This window comes from Monodelphis domestica, chromosome 7, assembly GCF_027887165.1.
Source record: "Monodelphis domestica isolate mMonDom1 chromosome 7, mMonDom1.pri, whole genome shotgun sequence".
Classification (NCBI taxonomy): Eukaryota; Metazoa; Chordata; class Mammalia; order Didelphimorphia; family Didelphidae; genus Monodelphis; species Monodelphis domestica.
The window spans coordinates 229,063,713-229,085,402 of record NC_077233.1 but is presented as its reverse complement, the minus strand read 5'-3'; the positions used below and the strand labels follow the sequence as shown (position 1 = coordinate 229,085,402).

The 21,690-nt window shown below is 36.9% G+C and overlaps 1 protein-coding gene across 1 annotated transcript in view; it reads left to right on the top strand.

The window, feature by feature from the left end:
* The window catches only part of OTOA (otoancorin), a 77,221-nt gene that overhangs the window by 38,829 nt on the left and 16,702 nt on the right, over positions 1 to 21,690 (top strand). The window contains exons 21-24 of the mRNA XM_056806529.1: positions 634 to 763; positions 8,934 to 9,121; positions 10,806 to 10,961; positions 21,223 to 21,365. Of these exons, the coding sequence (XP_056662507.1) occupies positions 634 to 763; positions 8,934 to 9,121; positions 10,806 to 10,961; positions 21,223 to 21,365 (617 nt within the window). The remainder of the gene's footprint in view (positions 1 to 633; positions 764 to 8,933; positions 9,122 to 10,805; positions 10,962 to 21,222; positions 21,366 to 21,690) is intronic.

Genomic DNA, 21,690 nt, shown 5'->3' with positions numbered 1-21,690 from the left:
ATTTTATGCATTCTGAGTTTCTAAACTTCTTACGTGTTATCTGCTGGCCTTCATGTGTCATCCTTGGCTTCTGCAAAACTCTCCCCAAATTCCCATTTAATTTTTGTTGCTGAGTTTGTGATATCTCAAAACCTCAATGGGGAAAGCTGCAATGTGGAAAGGATGTATGTATGTATTATTATTATTTCTTTGTAAGAAAGGATAGGGGAAGGAGAAAAAGATAGGTGCTATAAAAACAAAAAATATTAATATATAAATTTACTTTTTCAAAAATAAGAGCTAATTTTCCAAACCACAGAAATGTTAACTGACTTGCTCATGAGGGTTTAGCTAATAAATTTCAGAGGTGGGATTCAAAATCAGGCCTTCCCAATTCTAAGTCTGGTACTCTGTGGACTATTACCATCCAGCTTCTTTGGGAATTCATTGCCTAGGGCAAATGTCAGTGGCCCACACTTAAACTGACTGAGATGAACTCTTCAGTGAGCTTAATCAATTGAAAGAGTTACTGTGGGGGAAAGTAATTGGGCTACAGTTTAAATAAAGATTAATATTATCCTCCTTTACAGTTATTTGCTTTAATGAATGTTTCATTTTCTATTCCATCCCTTTCCCCCTTCCCCATCCCCACAGTTCCCTGAAATCCTTCAGCAAACAGCTTCCAAAATGGTGGGAACCCAACCCCCTAAAGAGTTTCTCTGGATTGTCTTTGAATCCATCCAAAACACCAACAGAAATGTTCACACATCCGATCCCATAGATGGTGAGTGTGTTTTTGGTACCTGGGTCAGTCCCATAGAAGTGCTATTTCTGTCCAACTTCCCAGAAGCTCAGGGGCCTCTTGCTTTCACAGAGCTTGACTGAATGTCTATCAAGTGACAGAATTACAAGAAGCCAAATGTCAAACAATTTGAACTTTATAAAAGACATTTCAGTCAGGGCTCAGAGCTGCTTACTGATGCTGGTAGACTCTAGGGATAAACAGATTTCATGCTGTGTTTTTGTACTTTTTTAAATCCTTCTTTGCTTATAAAGAAAATTTAGGTCATGTTTCAGCAGGGAATGAATTTACAATTGAAATTGGTCAATTGAAAAGCTGATATGGTTCTCTAAGTTTCTAACATTCCCACCTAGGATAACCCTAAGGAAAATTGTGAAATCTGGAAATTTTATCATTAGCACCCCTAGTTTCCCTCTTCTAAACTAGTCTTTTTCCATTAGGGTCATCCAATTCCAACTTCTTCCTTATGTTTATTAATTCTGTCTTCCACTAAATCCAATTGAAACCTGTTCTCAGGAAAAGATCTTAGTCATTTCATCATGTCTGACTCTTTGTGACTCCATTTTGGGGGGTTTTTTTCTGATGAAGATACTAGAATAGTTTTCCATTTCCTTCTCCAGCTCATTTCAGATTGAAGAACTGAGGCAAACATCGTTAAGTGAGTTGCCAAGGTCACACAGCTAGTAAGTCTCTGCAGTTGGATTTAAAAGTCTTTCTGATACCAAGCCCCAGTGTTCTATCCCCTGCAACACCTTTAATAAGGTACAGATAATTCATGATAATGTGTTTTCCTAGCCTGGAATTTTAGGCACCAACCAGCAGATGAAGGCAGGATTTTAAAGATACAACAGGGCCTTTTTGAAAATCATCATTCCTTCCCAGTAATATCAGGAGTGAAGCAAGGATGCCCATAATCCCCACTATTAATTTAATTTTGTAATAGAAATGCTAGCTGTAGCAATTAGAGAAGAAAAAAATAGAAGGGATTAAAGTAGACAGTGAGGAAACTAAACTATCACTCTTTGCAGATGATATACTTAGAACCCAATAAAATCAACTAAAAAGTTAGTGGAAATAATAGTTTTAGCAAAGTTTCAGGATATAAAATAAACCCACATAAATCATTGACTTTTCTATTTTTTTTCCAATAAAAACCAGAAGCAAGAGAAACTCCATTTAAAATCACTCTAGGTAATATAAAATATTTTGAAATTTATTTGTCAAAACAAACTCAGTGATTATATAAAAACAACTACAAAACACTTTTCACACAAATAAAATTAGGTCTAAACAATTGGAAAAACATTAATTGTTCATGGGTAAGATGAACTAATAATATAATAAAAATGACAATTTTACCTAAATTAATTTACTTATTCAGTGTCATACTTATCAAACTACCAAAAAACTTTTTTATAGAATTAGAAAAAATTATAACAAAGTTCATTTGGAAGACCAAAAGATCAAGAATATCTTGGAACTAATTAAAAAAATGTGAAGGATGGAGAACTAGTAGAATCAGATCTTAAACAGTACTATAAAGCAGTGGTCATCAAAACAATATGGTACTGACTAAGAGATAGAAGGGTGGATCAGTGGAATAGACTTGGGGTAAAGGATCTCAGCAAGGTAGTGTTTGATAAACCCAAAGATCCCAGCTTTTGGGACAAAAATCCACTATTTGACAAAAACTATTGACAAAATTGGAAAACAGTATGGGAGAAATTAGGTTTAGAACAACATCTCACACCCTATAACAAGATAAATTCAGAATGGGTAAATGAATTAAATATAAAGAGGGAAATTATAAGTAAATTAGGTGAACATAGAATAGTATACCTATCAGATCTATGGGAAAGGAAAGAATTTAAGACCAAGCAAGAGATAGAGAACATTACAAAATGTAAAATGAATCATTTTGATTACATTAAATTAAAAATGGTTTGTAAAAATAAAACCAATGCAAACAAAATTAGAAGGAAAGCAACAAATTGGGGGAAAATTTATGACAAAAATCTCTGACAAAGGTCTAATTTCTCAAATTTTTAAGGAGCTAAGTCAACTGTCAAAAAATCAAGCCATTCCCCAATTGATAAATGGTCAAGGGACATGAATAGGCAGTTTTCAGATAAAGAAATCAAAACTATCACTAAATACATGAAAAAGTGTTCTAAATCTCTCATAATTAGAGAAATGCAAATCAAAACATCACTGAGGTATCACCATATACCTAGCAGATTGGCCAACATGACAGCAAAGGAAAATAATACATGTTGGAAGCGATGTGGCAAAATTGGGACACTAATGAAGAGATCATAAGGAAAAAGACTTGTACAAAAATATTTATAGTCATTTTCTTTGTAGTGGCAAAAAATTGGAAAATGAGGGGATGCTTTCTGATTGGGGAATGGTGGAACAAATTGTGGTATCTGTTGGTGATGGAATACTATTGTGCTAAAAGAAATAATAAACTGAAGGAATTCCATGTGAACTGGAATGACCTCCAGGAATTGATGCAGAGTAAAAGGAGCAGAACCAGGAGAACATTTTACACAGAGACTGATACACTGTGATACAATCAAATGTAATGGACTTTACTAATACAAGACAATTCCAAGGGACTTATGAGAATAAGAATGCTATCCATATTGAGAGAAAGAACTGTGAGAGTAGAAACACAGAAGAAAAACAAATGGATAATCATTTGTTTATATGGATATATGGTTTGTGGGTATGGTTTTAAAAGATTGCTCTATTGCAGAAATGAATAATATGGAAATAGGTATAAGTAATAATATTTATATAACTCAATGGAAGTTCTCATTGGATCTGGGAGGGGGCATATAAAGGACAGAAAGAAAATGACATATGTAAACATGGAAAATAGATTTAAAGTAAAAAAAAAAATTAACAAAGAAAAAAGAAAATCATTATGCCTTTAAAAGTAAGACTGACTTCAAATGCATCATTACTGTGACCCTGGAGATTGTGGGAAGGGCTAAGAGTGAATTTTTCAGGGTAAGAATCAGTCAACAATAGCATTTATTAAATACCCACTGTGTAAAGCATGTACACTGCACTGGTGGATGGAAACTTTTTAATTTTTTTTTATTTTAATAACAAATTTTCATGTAAGTTTTCCAAAGTTATATGATTCATCTTGTCCTCCTCCTTTCTTCCCTCCCCCTTCCTAAAGCTGATAAGCAATTCAATCTGGATTATACATGTATTATCACATAAAACCCATTTCCATACTATTCATTTTTATAAGCTAATAATCTTATAAAACCCAAATCCTCAAACATATACTCAAATAAACAAGTGATAAATAAGATGTTTTTGTCTCCATTTCTACTCCAACAGTTCTTTCTCTGGATGTGGATAACATTATTTTTCATAAGTTCCTCGGACTTGTCTTGGATCATTGCATTGCTGTTTACTAGGGAAGCCTGTCACATTTGATTGTTCCACAATATAGCAGTTAATGTGTATAATGATCTCCTGGTTCTGCTTATTTCACTCTGCATCAGTTCACGTAGATCTTTCCAGCTCTTTCTGAAGTCATGAATGGAACCTTTTTGAAAAGGCAACCTACATAAATCATTGAGGAATAGAATAAGGTATAAAAATGTATATGCCCTGATTACCAGATTGAATCACCTGCGAGCACTGGGACAGGGAAGGAAAGGGAGGGAGGGAGATAAGTTTGATCATATAACCCAGGACAACTTGTGTGGAAATTTGTTATCATATGTAATTAGTAGAAACTAAAACAAAAAAATTTTCAATGTATTTGCCACATTTCATTCACAGCATCAGAAGTCATCTGGTCCAAACCATACCTTAACAGGAACTCATTCTACAATATGCTTAAGGATTGGTTGCCTGGACCTTTAGAGACCTGCTACCTCCTGAAGCCCACCATCTGTTTAGATAATTATATCTCTTTGGAAATATGTTTTGCATAGTTTCATGTGTATGATAGGTATCATTATTTCTTATCTTCTCAATGGACGGGGAAGGTGGTAGAGAAAGGGAGAAAATTTGAGACTGAAATGAAATTTCTCCCCAAATAAATAAATAATTGTATCCCTTAAGACAATTTTTAAATGGGAACCTCCCTTAAGAAGTCATTTAAATAACTCTGTCCTTTAGGAAACATTTCCTTACGGGAACTTTCTGTGTACTTTAGTAGTACCCTAATGCAGGTTTGCCTTTTGCCTGCAGGTAAGTGTTAGATGTCAATGTTCTGAGTGACACATATCCCTACTTATTTTCCAAATTTGTGCATTTAACACCAGGACCTGGTCTCGGCATTCACTAACCCCTTACAGCTCTTAATTGCTTTCCTCAAACCCCCAAATTAAGAAGTTGGTACTTCCTTTGTCTTTCTTTCTTCATGAGCTTACAGCCACAGGTGGCATGATTTGTTTTTAGCATCACACATCCCAGCATGGTGTGCCAATAGCTGAACATATTGTATAGCTATTCCAGCTTAGCATTTTATATATATGTATATATAAAACTACCACTATCAAATCAAGTCAGATATTAAAGAAATCCTCTTAAATTCAAAGGGAAGGGACCCACTTTCTATCTGGAAAAATAACTGCCTAGAATATAGCACAGAAATTCCATTGACATTTTGACAGTTGACAGTCCCCAGGAAATAAATCCAAACTTTCTCCAAAGACAGCCTGTTGGTTCTTCTTTATACCGGCCATAGTTGGGCCCAGCAGATACAATGTCTCATTTGCACAGAAAAATGGAGCTCCTTTGACAAAAGGGAATCTGAGATTATCAACTACATAGGGAATTACTTGGCTTTTCCAGTCACTTAGAGAAAGCCAAGGAGGTCTACTGGCATGGCCTGCCTGGAAGGAGAAGCAGGCTTGTTTGTTATCTTCTTTATTAGACTTTATAAAAGTTAAACAATTCCTCTATTACCTTGTTTATCTGAGGACTCTCCTCCAGTCTAAAGGTTTAGTTTGTGTGTTAGTGTGAGTTTCTTTTGAAGCATCTAATTTTAGAACTGGAAAAGACTTTAGAAATCATCTGGCCCAGAAACTCTGTGTTTTTATGTGAGGAGTCTAAAGCCTAGATTTGGCTTTGCTATTAGCAATGTGACCCTCAGTAAGCAAAGCCAAATCTAGAATTCAGGTCTCCCCAAGTATTAGATGCTTCTGTTTGGCCTTCTTGTGACTTGGTATCCTAATAAGTCAATCAGTCAGTAAATACACATTTATTATACACCTACTATGTGCCAGGAAGTGATAATTGCTTGAAGATATGAAGAAAAGAAAAAGATAATCCTTGCCCTGAAGCTTACAGTCTAATGGGTGAAACAATTTGCAAACAACTCTGTATAAACAAACCATATACAGGATAAATTGGAAATAATCAATCAATGGAAAGCATTAGAATTAGGGGGAATTGGGAAAGGCTTCCTGTAGAAGGTGGGATTTTAGCTGAGGCTTAAAGGAAGCTGGAAGGTAGAAATGAGGAGAGAGAACATCCCATTGGCATCAAGAAGAGCCAATGAATGTACACAGAGACGAATACACTGTGGCACTATCGAATGTAATGGACTTCTCTACTAGCAGCACAATTCTGAGGGATTTATGAGAAAGATGCTATCCACATCCAGAGGAAGAACTGTGAGAGCAGAAACACAGAAAAACAACTGCTTGATCACATGGGTCGATGGGGATATAGTTGGGGATGTAGATTCTAAAAGAACATGAATCATGTAACTATGGGAAAATAGTCTAAATTAAATCAATCAATCAATTATTTAAAAAAAGAATAACCAATGAAAATGCATTAGGTTGGGAGATGGAGGGTCCTGCTCAGGGAGCAGCAATGAGGCCAGAGTACATAAGGGGAATCAAGGTATAGGAAGAATAGAAAAATAGAAAAGGAACAATTTATATAGGGCTTTGAATTTGAAACAGATTTTATATCTGATCTGGAGGTACTAGGGACACACCAGAATTAATAAATGGTATTGTATATGTGTGGGATAGTCATACTTGTGCTTTAGAAAGATCAGTCTTGACAGCTGGGTAGAGGATTTGCCTGGAATGGAAGAGACTCATGGCAGGAGAGGCCAACCCATAAGCTATTGCAACAATCCAAGTGTGAAGTGATGAGGGGAACAGAATGGTGGTAGGTCAGTGGAAAGAAGATATATGCAAAAAATGTTCCCTGGGTAATGTCAACAGGCCTTGGAAACAGATTGGATATGGACAGGGGTTGAGAAATTGATGCCTAGGTCTTGAACTTGAGGGACGGGGAGGATGGTAGTGCCCTCAAAGTAAAAGAAGGAATAAGGGGGAAGAGGAGGAGTAAGAGGGGGAGGGGGGGAAAGAGGAGGAGAGGGAGGAGAAGGAGAAGGAGGAGAAGAAAGAGAAGAAGGAGAAGAAGAAGATTGAAAGGGATGATGAGTTTTGTTTTGGACATGTTTAGAACAAAATGTTGGTGGAGAATCTAGTTTGAGATGTTCACTAGGCAATTGGAAATGGGAGTCTGGAGGTTAAGAACGAGTAAGTAGATCTGAGAATAATCTGCATAGAGATGATAATTGAAATCTGTGGAAGCTGATGAGATCACCAAGTGAAACAGTATTAGGAAAGGAAAGAAGAGGGGCAAGGATAGAGTCTTGGGGAACACCAGCAGTAAGAGATGTGACCTGGAGGAAGGAGACTGGGAAGGTCCAGTTAGACAGATAACTGGAGAACCAGGATAGGGTATTATCTTAAATAGAAAAGGGTATCAAGAAGTAGAGAACAGTTTCAGTTGAATGAGGAAATCCGAAGTTGACTATTGAGTATTAAAAAAGAGAATGAGAAGACATGGAGGCATCAGTTATAGATGATTTTCTCAAGACTTCAGACATAAAACTGGTAGAACTGGGGAGGCAAGAGTTAACTTTTGTAAGATCAACTTGAACTATCATGATTTGATTAATTCATTTGATTAGCTTGATCCCTTAATATTTAATTATATGATCAAATGAAGAAACCTCCTTTCCCAGCATTAATTTTTGTTTTTATCTAGATTTAAGTAAAATTGTAAAATTGCCAAATATCATTAATGAATGGAAGTAGTAATAATAAACATATAGAGATATAGAACTATTTGCAATATTTTGGCTAAGACTGATGTCACAGCTTAAGTTACTTCAAATCCCTAATGCAACAAACTCATCTTTGTTTATCTAAAAACTCAGTCTAATACAATTCAGTTCACTTGAATTATTAACTGAAGTCCTTTAAAAGTCTTCTCTATATTTCTCCTCAGGATTAGTGCTTTTTCTTCCTTTTTCTACTCTTTGCAAATCACAGCACATAATCTCAAAGATACATTGTACTTGATAGTTCCTTAGAGACTCTTCATATAATTCTCTTTATAAATTTTCTTCATGCAGCAGCTAGGTTGCTCAGTGGATAGAGAGCCAGGTCTACAGATGGGAGGTCCTGAGTTCAAATATGACCTCAGACACTTCCTCACTGTGTGACTCTGGACAAGTCACTTAACCCCCATTGCCTTCCCCTTACTGCTCTTCTGCTTTGGAAACAATACACAATAATTAGTCTAAGTCAGAAAACAAGGTTAAAAAACCCCATTAAAATAAGTTTTCTGGGGGCAGCTGGGTAGCTCAGTGGATTGAGAGCCAGGCCTAGAGATGGGAGTTCCTAGGTTCAAATCTGGCCTCAGACACTTCCCAGCTGTGTGACCCTAGGCAAATCACTTGACCCCCATTGCCTAGCCCTTACCACTCTTCTACCTTGGAGCCAATACACAATATTGACTCTAAGAGGAAGGTAAGGGTTTAAAAATAAACAAACAAACAAACAAACAAATAAATAAATGAAATCCGTTTTCTTCATAACATGACAATTAAAATGACTCCAACAAGAAAGGAGATTGTTAAGGTTTAAAACCTTGTTGCTTATTATAGTTTGTGAAATTTCAGTCTTTAATTCTTTTCTTCTCCTTCAAAGCTATTTAGTTGCAAAAGAAAAATCTGAAACCTGTCAATGTTAAGCCTGGAAAGATGACCTTTTTGGGGGACCTTTTCAGCTCTTCAAAGAAATTCTTCTACAATGATTCTCTGACAAGTATTTCTTCTTCTTCTCTCCCCTTCTAGATTGCCAAGGAGTCACAGTTCCCAGTTCGGATGACATTCTAAAGTTAGTAGAAGCTAATGCCTGCTGGTCTCCTCAAGAACTTCTGTGTATGGAGGAGGACACATTTACCAAGAATGTTGAGCTGCTGGGGACCATCTCGAGTTTCAGCCAGCCACAACTGATGGCCTTGAAGGAGAAAGCAAAACAGGTCAACCTTGCCTCAGAGGAGGAGTAATAAAAGTACCCATCTGCTACAGTTGGGGTAATGCCAAGGGTTTAGCAGGAAAATGGCTGAGAGTTAGTTCTCAGTGGGCTATTGTTGTCTGGTCATTGACTACCCACAAACTGAGTTAGCTAATAACATTTACAATTCCTTTCTTTCCTGTCCCCAAGCCTTTTTCAAAAGTATGTAGAATCATACTTTTAGAACTGGAAGAGTCTTTATTTTTTTTCTACTCCATACATTTTTTTTCATATTTAAAAAATTATTATTTTTAAAATTTTTTCCATGGTTACATGATTCTTGTTATCTCCCTCCCCAGTTTCTTCCCTACTCCTGGAGTTGACAAACAATTTCCCTGGGTTATACATATATTATTAGTGGAAGAGACTTTAGGAGTCATCTAGTCCAACTTTCTCATTTTGGAGATGAGAAAACTTAAGCTCAGAGGAGTTTTGACTTGCCCATGGTCAAACAGTTAATAAGAGGTTGGATTTGAACTCTGGTACCAGTTTAGGGTTTCAGTTTTCTTTTATTTTCTGAGTCTTTTGGTGGGGATGAGATATATGACTGGGAAGCAAAATGCCTCAGTTTCCTCATCTGTAAGGTACATGGCTGTATAGAAAAATCTAGTTAGCTGGCAGACATTCCAAAACAAGCCTGCCCAATTCTGTCAGTGGAGATCAGTTGTTGTTTTTTTCTTCAGCATTTTATTTTTGCCAACTATAAGTAAAAACAATTTTTAACAGTTTTCTAAAATTCGAAGTTCCACAATCTCTCCCTCCCTAAGAAAGCAATTTGGTATAAGTTATACATGTGATATCATGTAAAACATATTTCCATATTGGGTATGTTGTGGAAGAAGGCACGTATTAAAAAAAATCAAAAAATCAAATGAAAAATAGTATGCTTTGATCTGCTTTCAGTCTGATAGAGCTAGATTTTAAAGAAAAAGTGCCCAACTACTTCATTAGTCTTCAAAATTAATTGCATCAAATCTCTAGATAGATACCTACATCTTCTAGGGTTAGTGTTCTTTCTTCATACTAGTTCTGTCCCTTAGTAATCAATCAAGGAACATTAAACACCTACTATGTGCCAAACACTTTAGTAGACATTGGGGCAGGCACAAGAAAGGAACTAAACAACCCCTGTCCTCAAGGAGCTGATATTCTAACAAGAAAGATGACATTCAGTATTAACAAAACAGATTCAAGGTAGGTAACCCTATTGGGGGAGGCATTAGGGCCAATTTTTAAAAAGGATCCTTAATCGGAATTTTAAAAGAACCCAGGAATTCTAAGAGGCTTGGGCCCCATTTCCCGCATGTGTAAACGTGAACAAGGTTGGTTTAGGTGGTTCTAAGTTCTCTTCTAACTGTAAGTCAAGAATTCTGAGAGTTTTGTTAGACTAAGAGAACAAAGTCCCTACTTATAGCCAATGCTCACAGAATCCTACTACTTCTCTTTAAAATCTAGCAAAAAGATGGAAGAAAAAGGAGAGGCAATTGGCTTAAATGCTTTTTGGGACTTTAGGGTTTATTTTAGGTCAAACATTAGTATTGTGAAATAAATAATAATATAAAAGGTACTGGATACCAGGGCTATGGAACATTGGGAGAGTGTAGCACATATTATATCAGTTTACTTTGAATATGGGTTTCTTTTCCAAGGTCTGGAATGTGCCATCTTATTGGAAAAATCATCACATCGTCTCCCTGGGCCGCATTGCTCTGGCTCTGAATGAAAATGAGCTAAAACAGCTGGATCTCAGCTCGATTGACACGGTGGCCTCCCTGAGCCAGCAGACAGAGTGGACTGTGGGACAGGTAAGCAGGTTCAACTAGGAACTTAGAATCCTCATAAAAAATCTAGAGATGAAAGGGACCTTGAAGGCCAACAAAGTCAACCCCCTCATTTTATAGATAAGGAAATGGAGTTATAGAGCAGGGAAATGACTTGACCAGGGTCATATAGCTAGTGTCTGAGATGGGATTTAGTTCTCTCACAGAAATCTAGTAGTTTCTTTCTTTCTTTCTTTCTTTCTTTCTTTCTTTCTTTCTTTCTTTCTTTCTTTCTTTCTTTCTTTCTTTCTTTCTTTCTTTCTTTCTTTCTTTCTTTCTTTCTTTCTTTCTTTCTTTCTTTTTTTAAGATCCAGCCTAGAAACATAGACTTCTTTCCACTTGCCCTAGAGATACTTTTAGACTGAGATTCTGGTTCATTTTTCATGACTGATGTGAGGCAGGTGCTGATAATCTGGAAAAAAAATATTATCCTTGGAACTTTACTTTCAAAACTGGGTTTAACACTATGGTCTTGCCTTGGGAGCCTAAGGAAATGCTGGAGTCCTTCCTTCTCCATCCAAACTCTGCACCTTGCTTGGTAGAACATCAAATCCAGCCCTTTTCTTCAAGATTGTGTTGCATTTGAGTGTATCGACTTAGTCCTGAAAAAATTATAGTCTGAAAACTGGTTTTTATTACCCAGGAACTGTTTTGCTGCTAAACTTCTCTGCTCCCTTTGTTGTCTCTTTTGCCTAATCCTCCTCCAGATCTCTTCCTCTAAGTGTAGATGTTCCTCTGGGTTCTGACCTGGGTCCTACTGTTGTTGGGGTGTTAAAAGTGCACCCCCAGGGTTCAGGAAGGACACCTTTAGCAAGAATGCAAGACTCCAAAACTTAGCTTAAAAATAAAAAGAGACATTTATTAATTTAGAAAGTAATGTTGAATCTGGCCAGGAGGATAGTTTAGGTGGAACAGCAAGATGAAAGGCTGCTCCCAGAATCCATCAATTCTGGGAATTATATACTTTTTACAATAGTGGGGATGTAATATTGTGTCACGGTATGGACATGATTCTAAAGTGGCAAACACTCAGGCATTCGATGGGGTCATCTGACAGAGGTCTGCCTGAAGACCCTCATAGTTTAGGGGACAGATGGATGCCTGAGATACAGCCCTCTGGTATCGAGGTATAGCCTGGAATCTCTATGTCTATCTCAAATCTAAAGGACAATCCAAAGATGATCATAATCTCAGGGTCTTATAGAAGTTATCAGATGTTCTTGGGTTAGGAGTCACAAGGACAGAAGGGAGGAAAGGAATTTCTCTGCTTACAGTTTGCCTGGAGTTTGGGGGTACGATGCCCATGCCACTACTTGCTTCTCCCTCTGTACTGCTTTACTTGGTGATCTCATCTGCTCCCACAGATTTAATACCGCTTTGGGCCAATGATTCTCGAGTCCCCCTTTCCTGTCCCAGCCTCTCTCCTGACCTCCAATCTTGCATTCCCAACTGCCTTTCAGATATCCCAAACTAGTGTCCAGCAGACATCTTAAATTCAATATGTTCAAAGCACAACTCATTATCTTTCCCTCTAAACCTTCCTTACCTATTTCTGTAGAGCAACACTGTTGATAAATTTATTTGTGGTTGAGATGGAAATATATTAATTAGGTGGTCGCCAGGGATTTAATTTCTAAATCCCAAAATGAGTTACTAAAGTAAATGGAATTTATGGTAGTTTATTTACAATAGAGGGAATATATATATATATATTTTTTTTTTTTTGAGAGAGAGAGAGAGTGAGAGCGAGCGAGCGCCAGGGGAAACATTTCTCAAGACGATGAGCTTTTCTCGGAGGTTTACACCTCCGAGAAAAGGCAGGGTCACTAAGTCAGCCTTTCACTCACCAACAGTGACTGTCTAAAAGGAAAAGCAGTCTGAGGTCTCCTGCATGAGTTCCTCCAGGGGTCCATTTCCTCCAGTCCGAGTCCGAGAACTCTTCGATCTCCTCGAATCGAATATATCTTCTTCTGGCCTCTGATCCTCTTTTTAAAGATCTTTTTCTCTTGTGTCACCTCCCCTAAATTTCACGTCTGCCAATCACAGCATATGCTTCTCTCCAGGACTGCCCACTCTTTAATTTACACCTTCTTTGGTTAAATTATACCTTTTTTGATTACCTAACACCTTTTTTGGTTAGTTCACCTTTTGTAGTTACTTAACACCTTTTTGTAGTTAAAATGGGTAGATCTATTTAAAATACTGAGTTATCACCTTTTTGTAGATTAAAATCTAAAATAGATTGTGGATTACAATTCAATCTTCCCAATAAAGGAAGAGCTAAATACCTTCTTTGTTACAATGGGGGATTATAATTTAATCTTCCCAATAAAGGAAGAACTAAGTACCTTCATTGTTACAATCAGGAGATAGCTAAATCCATTCTTCACACTGTCCTCCCAGTCCCTCATGCTCACAACCTAGAGTCATTCTGGATTCTTCGCTCTCTCTCATTCTTCATATCCGAGTTGTTGTTTAGGCCTTTTGATTTTATCTTTGTAACATCTCTTGAATATACCCCTTTGTCAATGATGCCACTCTAGTGCAGGCTCTCATCACTTCATGATTTGATTCCTGTTGCTGGTGGTCAATGTACCTTAAGTCTCTCCTGACTCTAATCCATTCTTCATTCAGCCTAAACATAGGTCTGATCAGGTCACCCCCTTTCTCAGTGAACTCTAGTACCTTCCTATTGCCTCCAGGATCAATTATAAAATGCAGTGTTTGGCATTCAAAGCCCTTCATAACTTATCCCCCTCCTATTTTTCTAGTCTTTTTTGTACCTTACTCCTCAACATTTAACTTCTCTATCCAGTGGTACTGGCTTCCTTGTGTTCCATGAACAAAATACTCCTTCTCTTGGCTCCAGGCATTCTCTCTGGCTGCCCCCCATATCTAGAACACTCTCCTGTACTCCAACAAGTGACCTCCCTGACTTCCTTTAAGTCTCAATTCAGATCCCACCTTTTATAAGAGGTCTTCTCTAACCTATTTAGTTCTAGTGCTTTCCCTCTGTTTATTATTTCCTATTTATCATATATATATATATGTATATATATATATACATGGAGGTTGCTTTGAACATATTTGTTTGCATGTTTTCATCCCCATTAGATTGTAAGCTCCTTAAGGGCAGGGACTGTTTTTTGACTCTTTTTGTATCCCTAGCACTTAGCACAGTGCCCAGCGCATAGCAAGCAAGGGCTTAATAAACGTTTATTGAATGGATGAATTAAATATAGGGAATCTCCGTTTCTTTCTAGCTCTCTGTGGAAGAGTGAAATCTTAACAATGCAAGTCCAACACAATTCTCATCGGTTCTTCTTCTTCCACAAGTGCAGTATAAAAATACCTGGAATCAGTGAAATCTGAGTTCCAACTTTACCTCAGATATTTTCTAACTATGTTAACATGGGTAAGCCAGTGAATGTCTCTAAGCCTCAGGAAAGACTCTGAGGCTGAACAGGCTGGTTGAAACTGGGGATTATTGTGATCTGCTTGGATGGGCTGAGTTTTCACACCATTAAAATCACAGATCCTTGATTTGTTGCATTGACCTTCCTTCATAAGTCCTTAAAAAGCAGTGACTTATTCCCTGTACTATAGAGGAGAAGCTGCTTCAATAAGGAATTTCTAGATACCAGCCCCATCCAAGTTGGCAAGAAAAAATTCTCTGGCATAGCTGGAGAATCTACCTTTTCCCAGCCTGAAAGAGAAATCTGTTTTTTCCTCTTGGTTTCATCTTATTCCCACCTCTAAACCAGTGAGACTTTCTCTTCCCCATTGTCTTAGAGAAGGAAAAAATGTCCTTTGGTCCTTTTTGGTTGTTCAAATTCAGCCTCTGAGTTTCAGCCAAGACTGTTGATCTAAACAGCCCAGAATTGGCTGCTGTTTTCCCCCTGGTTCCCAAGCCCAGAAATCTTATTCTAATTGTACTTTCTCAAATTGTCTGAGTTAGTTCAACTCTTTAATTTGCATTCCTTTACTTCTTGCTTTTTAATTCAATTTTCTTTTATCCAGCCACACCTTACAGGGGCTCCTAAATTCTTTTGTTCTCCTTTTTGCCCTATATATTCAACCCCAAGCCAGAAGTTTTCTATATATTATGTTATATTTTATTATATCATATCATATCATATCATATCATATCATATCATGTTATGTGTTCTATTATGCTGTATTGTATTGCATATCATATCATATATTAAGTTATATTAACTATTGTTCATTCTAAAATACTCCCAAACTTAGTTACTTCCAATAATTTTGGAGACCAAGAAGTACAACTGTGGACATGTAAAAGAGACTTTCTCTTTTCACTGGTCACTTGAAGCATTGGTAGGGGAGCAGCTAGGTGGCTCAATTGATTAAGAACCAGGTCTAGAGATGGGAGGTCCTAGGTTCAATTCTGGCCTCAGATATTTCCTGGGCAAGTCACTTAACCCTCAATGCCTAGTCCTTACCACTCTTCTTCCTTGGAACCAATACATGATATTGATTCTAAAACAGAAGGGTTTAAAAACAAAACAAAACATCAGAGCTAAAATGATTCAGATACAGTTAAAACGAGACCATGTATGTGTGTATGTTGGGGGAAGGAGGTGTTGATGATACTTTCTGTTACATTAGTTCTAAAATGTAATTCGTTTTTAATATTTAGAAATTTACTTTGACTTTGAATTTTTTTCCTTTTGTCTTTGTATCTCCAGGAGCTTGCTCAGTGCAGTATGTGTAATAGATGCTTAATTAATGCTTGTCAAATTCTGTTTTGACTTTTATTGTTGATTTTTTTAATTGAGGCTTTTTGCTCTTTATGTTACATTAACTCTTCCAAATATATCTTTCCCCTCACCCTCTTCTGCACAGCAAGCTATCCATTTTGGCAAAGATTTAAAAAGAAAAAAATCAGATAAATTAGCCAACATATAAACACATGCAATAATATACATCCATTTTCTTCTACCCCTGCAATGAAAAGGAGGTACATTTTCTCAACCTGGATTAATTTATTTTAATCACCCAGTATTATTTAGCTTCTTTTATTCTCTGTCTCTCTCCTTCCCTCTCCCCTCTCCCTTTTATATACAACAAAATATACATTATACATAGATAGCTACAGATATGAACCACGTGTGTGTTGTTGTTAAGTCATGTCCAACTCTTCATGATCCCATTTGGGATTTTTCTTGACAAAGATCCTGCAGTAGTTTGCTAATTCCTTCTCCGGTTCATTGTACAGATGAGAAAGCTGAGGCAAACAGGGTTAAATGACTTGCCCAGAGTCAAATAACCAGTAAGTGTGTGTGATATTAAATTTGAACTCAGGTTTTCCTGACTTCTAGGCTCTGAATTCTATCCACTGTGCCACTTAGCTGCCCTATAAGTATGTGTATGTGTGTATATGAATATATGTATATAAAATTTTCTGGTTCTGCTTACTTTGCTTTATCTTAGTCTGTATGCCTTCCTATGTTTCTCTGAATTCTTCAGTTTTTGTTTCTCATGACACAATTTCTTAGAGTCTATTATATTCACATATCACAATTTGTTTAGTCATTCTGCAGTCCATGGACCCCTGCTTTCCAGTTGATCACTCTCAGAAAAAAGAGCACAATGAATATTTTTATATATGAGACCTCTCTGTCTTTGACCTCTTTAGGGATCTCTGGATTGAAAGGTATATCCATTTTAGGCATCAATTTAAAAAAATTTTAAGCATAATTACAAATTGTTTTACAGAATAATTAGACTAATTCTCAGCTCTGCTAATCACCCATTAGTGTGCCTCTGTTTCTGCTATTCCTCCAGCATTGACTATTTTCATATTTCATCTTTGCCATTTTACTGAGTATAAAGTAAACTCTCAAATCTGTTTTGATTTGCATTTCTCTTATTGTTGATTGGGAGCAATCTTTTATAGGACTGCTAATAGTTTGCATTTTTTTTAAGTCTTACCTTCCACCTTAGAATTAATACTGTGTATTGGTTCCAAGGCAGACAAGCCATAAAGGCTAAGCAATGAGGGTTAAAGTGACTTGCCCAGGGTCACACAGTTAGGAAGTACCCGAGGTCACCTCTGAACTCAGGACTTCCCGTCTCTGGGCCAAGTTCTCAATCCACTGAGCCACCCAACTGCTCCTTTTGCATCTATCTTTTGAGAATTGTTTGTTTATATACTTTGCCTGTTTTCCCATTAGGGAATGGCTCTTGGTCTTATGTTAGTTCCCTATACATTGTGAATTTTTAGAGCCTTACCATATAGCTTGTATAGTTCTCTATTCTCTATCGCTAGTTTTAGGAAGCCTTCAGTGATGGAATTAGTAGGCTTTGGTCATTTTTTGATAGTGATATGGACTCTATTATCTGGTTAACTTTGGTTGTTTGTTGTGTTTATTTAAGTCCTGCCAAGGTTTGTGGCCAGTCTCTTAATGAGGGGGTCAGCTTCACTCTGTTCTGTGATATTAGCTTGTATCTTCAACCTTGCTGGTCACCTTGCAGATGCAGACATGCAAGAGGGGTCGTGTGTTTGAGAGAGTGAAGAAGGCAAGGCACCAATCATTCCTACTGCTAAATGATGGAGGCTATCTGGTTTGTTGGTTGGTGTCCTTCATATCAGAAGGGGACCAAAGTGAGATCACTGGGTGATATCTTTTGACTTACACGTAAATTGGTTTTAAGTGAAGCAGGGCTGCACAAAGTCATCAGCCTTACTCTCTCTTCCAGAGTAATCAAAGTCTAGTGGTAAGACAAAAGAAAACTGGTGATAGTCTGGGATGCATTGGATGATACTGGCTTCTTTAATGACTATCAAGCTTTAAGGGCTCCATGGTGCCTGCTCGCTGTCCCTCTCCTCTTTGTGGCCATTGGAGAAAACTGTTTTCATCCACTCCTTCTACCAGGGGAAGGGAATAGACCGCCCCCCTAACTTTACACTGATAGGTTTAAAGCCTGTCATTTACCCACAACCTGGTTTAGCCTCTCTGATGAGATGGTTTACCAGAGAGTGGATGCTGTGCATGCTACAGCTTCTTGGAGCCACAGGTGAGAGCTGGATGTCAGTTAGACACTAAGGAAAAAAGCTTCGAAAAGGGTAGCAAGTGTTTCCTGAACATTCTGTATACCCCTATCTAGAAGACACTGTCAGGGACCACCAAATCATACATAAGGATCTTTGCTGGCTGCTTTTTGACTTAGGGGAAACCACTTACTAATATTGTCTATATTGTATTGCATTTTCATTTATTTTGTTAAATATTTCCAAATTACATTTTAATCTGGTTTTGCTGTACTAGAGAGTTTTGCTGGTTGCAATATGGCCTACAGGCTATATGTTGGATACCTCTAAGTTAGAACACTGGGCTGGACACTAGAAATTGAACACATATTAGGAATTTTTGTGCCCAAGATCAATGGTATAAGACATACTTTCAGCTAGAAGGGGAGCAAAGTGGAATGGAGGCGTCTGCCATCTGGCAGTTTCCTTTCTTAACTAGTCATTCTTGCTAACTAGTTGTTAAGTTCTGTCATTTGTGCCAGTTCAGAGTAGACTTTTGGTCCCCTGAAACAATGACCTGCTTGTTCCCTTCATTGTCCCTCATCCCTATTTATGGCTGTGGTTAGAAGAAATGAATTCTAGTGCCAACTTTGCCACTACCTGCCATTTTGACTTCGGACACTTTATTCAACCTCTGTTTCTTTGTAAAATGAAGGGGTTGGACAGGATGGTTAAGTTTCTTGCATTTGTAAGTTCTGTGATGTGACATTACTTAAATGGATACTGTTAGAGGAACAGTCAGCTTTCTGGGAATTATATTAATGTCTACTTCAACCAAAGAGACATTACAAGAAAGAAACAGCAAGAAGTACAGGATCGAGATGAGTGATGAAAATGGTATAATTATTCACTTCTCAGCCCTCAATATTGCTTTCAAGGTGTTAGCATTAATTGCCTTGGAATCATTAAGCAAATGCTAGTGCAGTCACCCAAGAGAATCTATTCTGATTTATCTCTCATGCTGTGCTTCATTCTTATGGGCATTCATGGCAGAATAATTTAACACTACCTAGCATGAAAATAATTTAACTTTGAAATGAATTGTTTGTATTCCCTTTTAATTACAGGTATGTCTGATCTTCTGAGAGCTTGAGTTATTAAAAAGAAAATAATGGAGCTACACTATTGAGGCTTGACTTAGGAGGTTAAGAACAAGAAGAAGACTTTCTGTCACTATTTTTTGAATCCCTTTCTAGGACAGATAAAGACATTGATGCCAAAATTATGTAATCTTTTTAAAAAGCTCTTTGGACTCCAGATAATTTAAGTGCAGAATGATTGGTTGTCAGTTCAGGACTTTTTATTAATTACACTTTTTTTTTTAGTTTCAACAGAAAGTCCCAAATGAATAGTACTCTCTTTGTGGTAAATAGAAGGGAGACTTGGTAAGCATTTTTACCCCAATTATGACTTGTATCCATGAAAGAAAGCTCAAACATGCTCAAAAATATGAAAGCTGAGAGGTTATAACGATTACAAATTTATATTTTTAAAATTCCATTTTATTTTTAGCCCTGAATTCTCTACCTCTCCCTGTCCCCTCCTGATTGAGAAGGCAAGAAATAGAAAACTCATTATAAGTAATGTGATCATGCAAAACAACTTGCCACATTAGAAAGGAAGGAAGGAAGGAAGGAAGAAAGGAAGGAAGGAAGGAAGGAAGGAAGGAAGGAAGGAAGGAAGGAAGGAAGGAAGGAAGGAAGGAAGGAAGGAAGGAAGGAAGGAAGGAAGGAAGGAAGGAAGGAAGGAAGGAAGGAATCACAGAAGGAAAGGAGGGAGGGAGGAAGAAAGAAAGAAAGAAAAAGAAGAAAATATGTTTTGGTTTATACTCTGAGTTCAGCAGTTTTCTTTTTGGAGGTAGATAGTATATTTTATTGTGAGTCCTTTAAAAGTGTGGTTGGTCATTGTGCTGATCAAAGTTAGTAAGTCTTTTAAAGTTGATTATTCTTTTAATACTGCTGTTACTATATAAATATTCTCCTGATTCTGCTCATGTTGCTTCATGTCAATTCATACAAGTCTTCTCATCACTCTGTTTCATATACCATTACTTGTTCAGTCAATGCCCAATTGATGGGCATCCCTTCAGTTTCCAATTCTTTGCTACCACAAAAAATCTTTTACAGATATTTTTGTACATATAGATACTTTTCCTCTTTAAAAAATCAAAAGTCAAAGAAACTCTTTGGCCTCTTAGCTTAATGTTGCTGGGTCAAGAGGTATGTACATTTTACTAGCTTTTCAGGCATAGTTCCAAATTACTTTTTAGAATGGTTGGACTAGTTCACAGTTCCACAAACCATGCATTAGTGGTGTACTTGTTTTCCCAAAGCCTTTCCAACATTTGACATTTTCCTTTTTAGCCATTTTAGCCTATCTACTGGGTATGAGGTGGTACCTAAGAGTTGTTCTAATTTGTGTTTCTCTAGTGATTTAGAGTATTTTTCCATTCATATGGTTATTTATAGCTCTAATTTCTTCCTCTAAAATCTACCTATTCATATCCTCTGATCATTTATCAATTGGGGAATATAAACTTGTATTAAAAATAAAGCAGTAATTTTAATTGGTTTAAATGAAAGGTCAATTTGCTCAGTAAAAATTACCTTAATTGTCATTGCTAATCGGGAAAGCACCATGGTATTATGGAGGGGAAGAGTAAGTAGCAGGCTGAGTTACTGACCCTGGCTCTCTCTCTCTCTAGGTATGATCTTAGGTAAACAGAGTTACTTCTGTGAGCCTTGGTTTCCTCATTTTTAAAATGAGTAGGATTGAACAGGATAATCTATGAGGTGCCTATATCATCTAAAATTTCATATACTTAAGGTATTTTTCATGATGTCTCAAAATATAGTAAATTTGTTTTCTCTTTTAAAACCAACTTAAATGGAGGTAGCTAGATTCCTCAGCAGATAGAAAGCCAGGCCAGAAATGAGAAGTACTAGGTTCAAATCTGTCCTCAGAAATTTCCTAGCTGTGTAACCTTAGGCAAGTCATTCACCCCCATTTACCTAAAACTTTTCACTCTTTTTGATTTGGAACTGATATTTTTTTTTTCTATCGAGTCTAACACAGAAGGTAAGAAATTAAAAAAAAATGAATGGTAATCCTGGAACAAGTTCATTTTGTGGGCATCTCGACTCATGCTTGAATGTTTATTTTATTCTTTCTCTGATTGTCTTGTTGTTACAGGCTAGCACCATTCTTCAAGGCTTTTTGGAAGACTCAGGTCACCGCATACAGGAACTAAAGAGCTTTGATTTAGTGGGACTTGGTGCAAGTTTGTGTGCCATCAGTATTAATGAAGTCCCACTGATAAGTATCTCAGAATTTAGGTAAGAAATGACTTAAAAGTTTGTATTCTCAAGTGGAACAAGTCCTCCCTATGTCATTTAGTATAAATGTCTGCCTCCAGAAAGGTTTATCACAACTACCACTAACTTATGAAGAATGAATGAATGAATGAATGAATGGGTGAATGAAAGTGCATTTTTAAGTATTTAAATGTGCCAGGCACCATGCTAAGTTCTGGAGATTATGATATTAAAAAAGTAACAGTCCCTGACCCCAGGGAACTTACATTCTTTTTTTTAAAGATATTTTATTTTCTTCAAAAAAAAAAGATTATCACAAAAACAAATAATATGAAAATAGGTATTG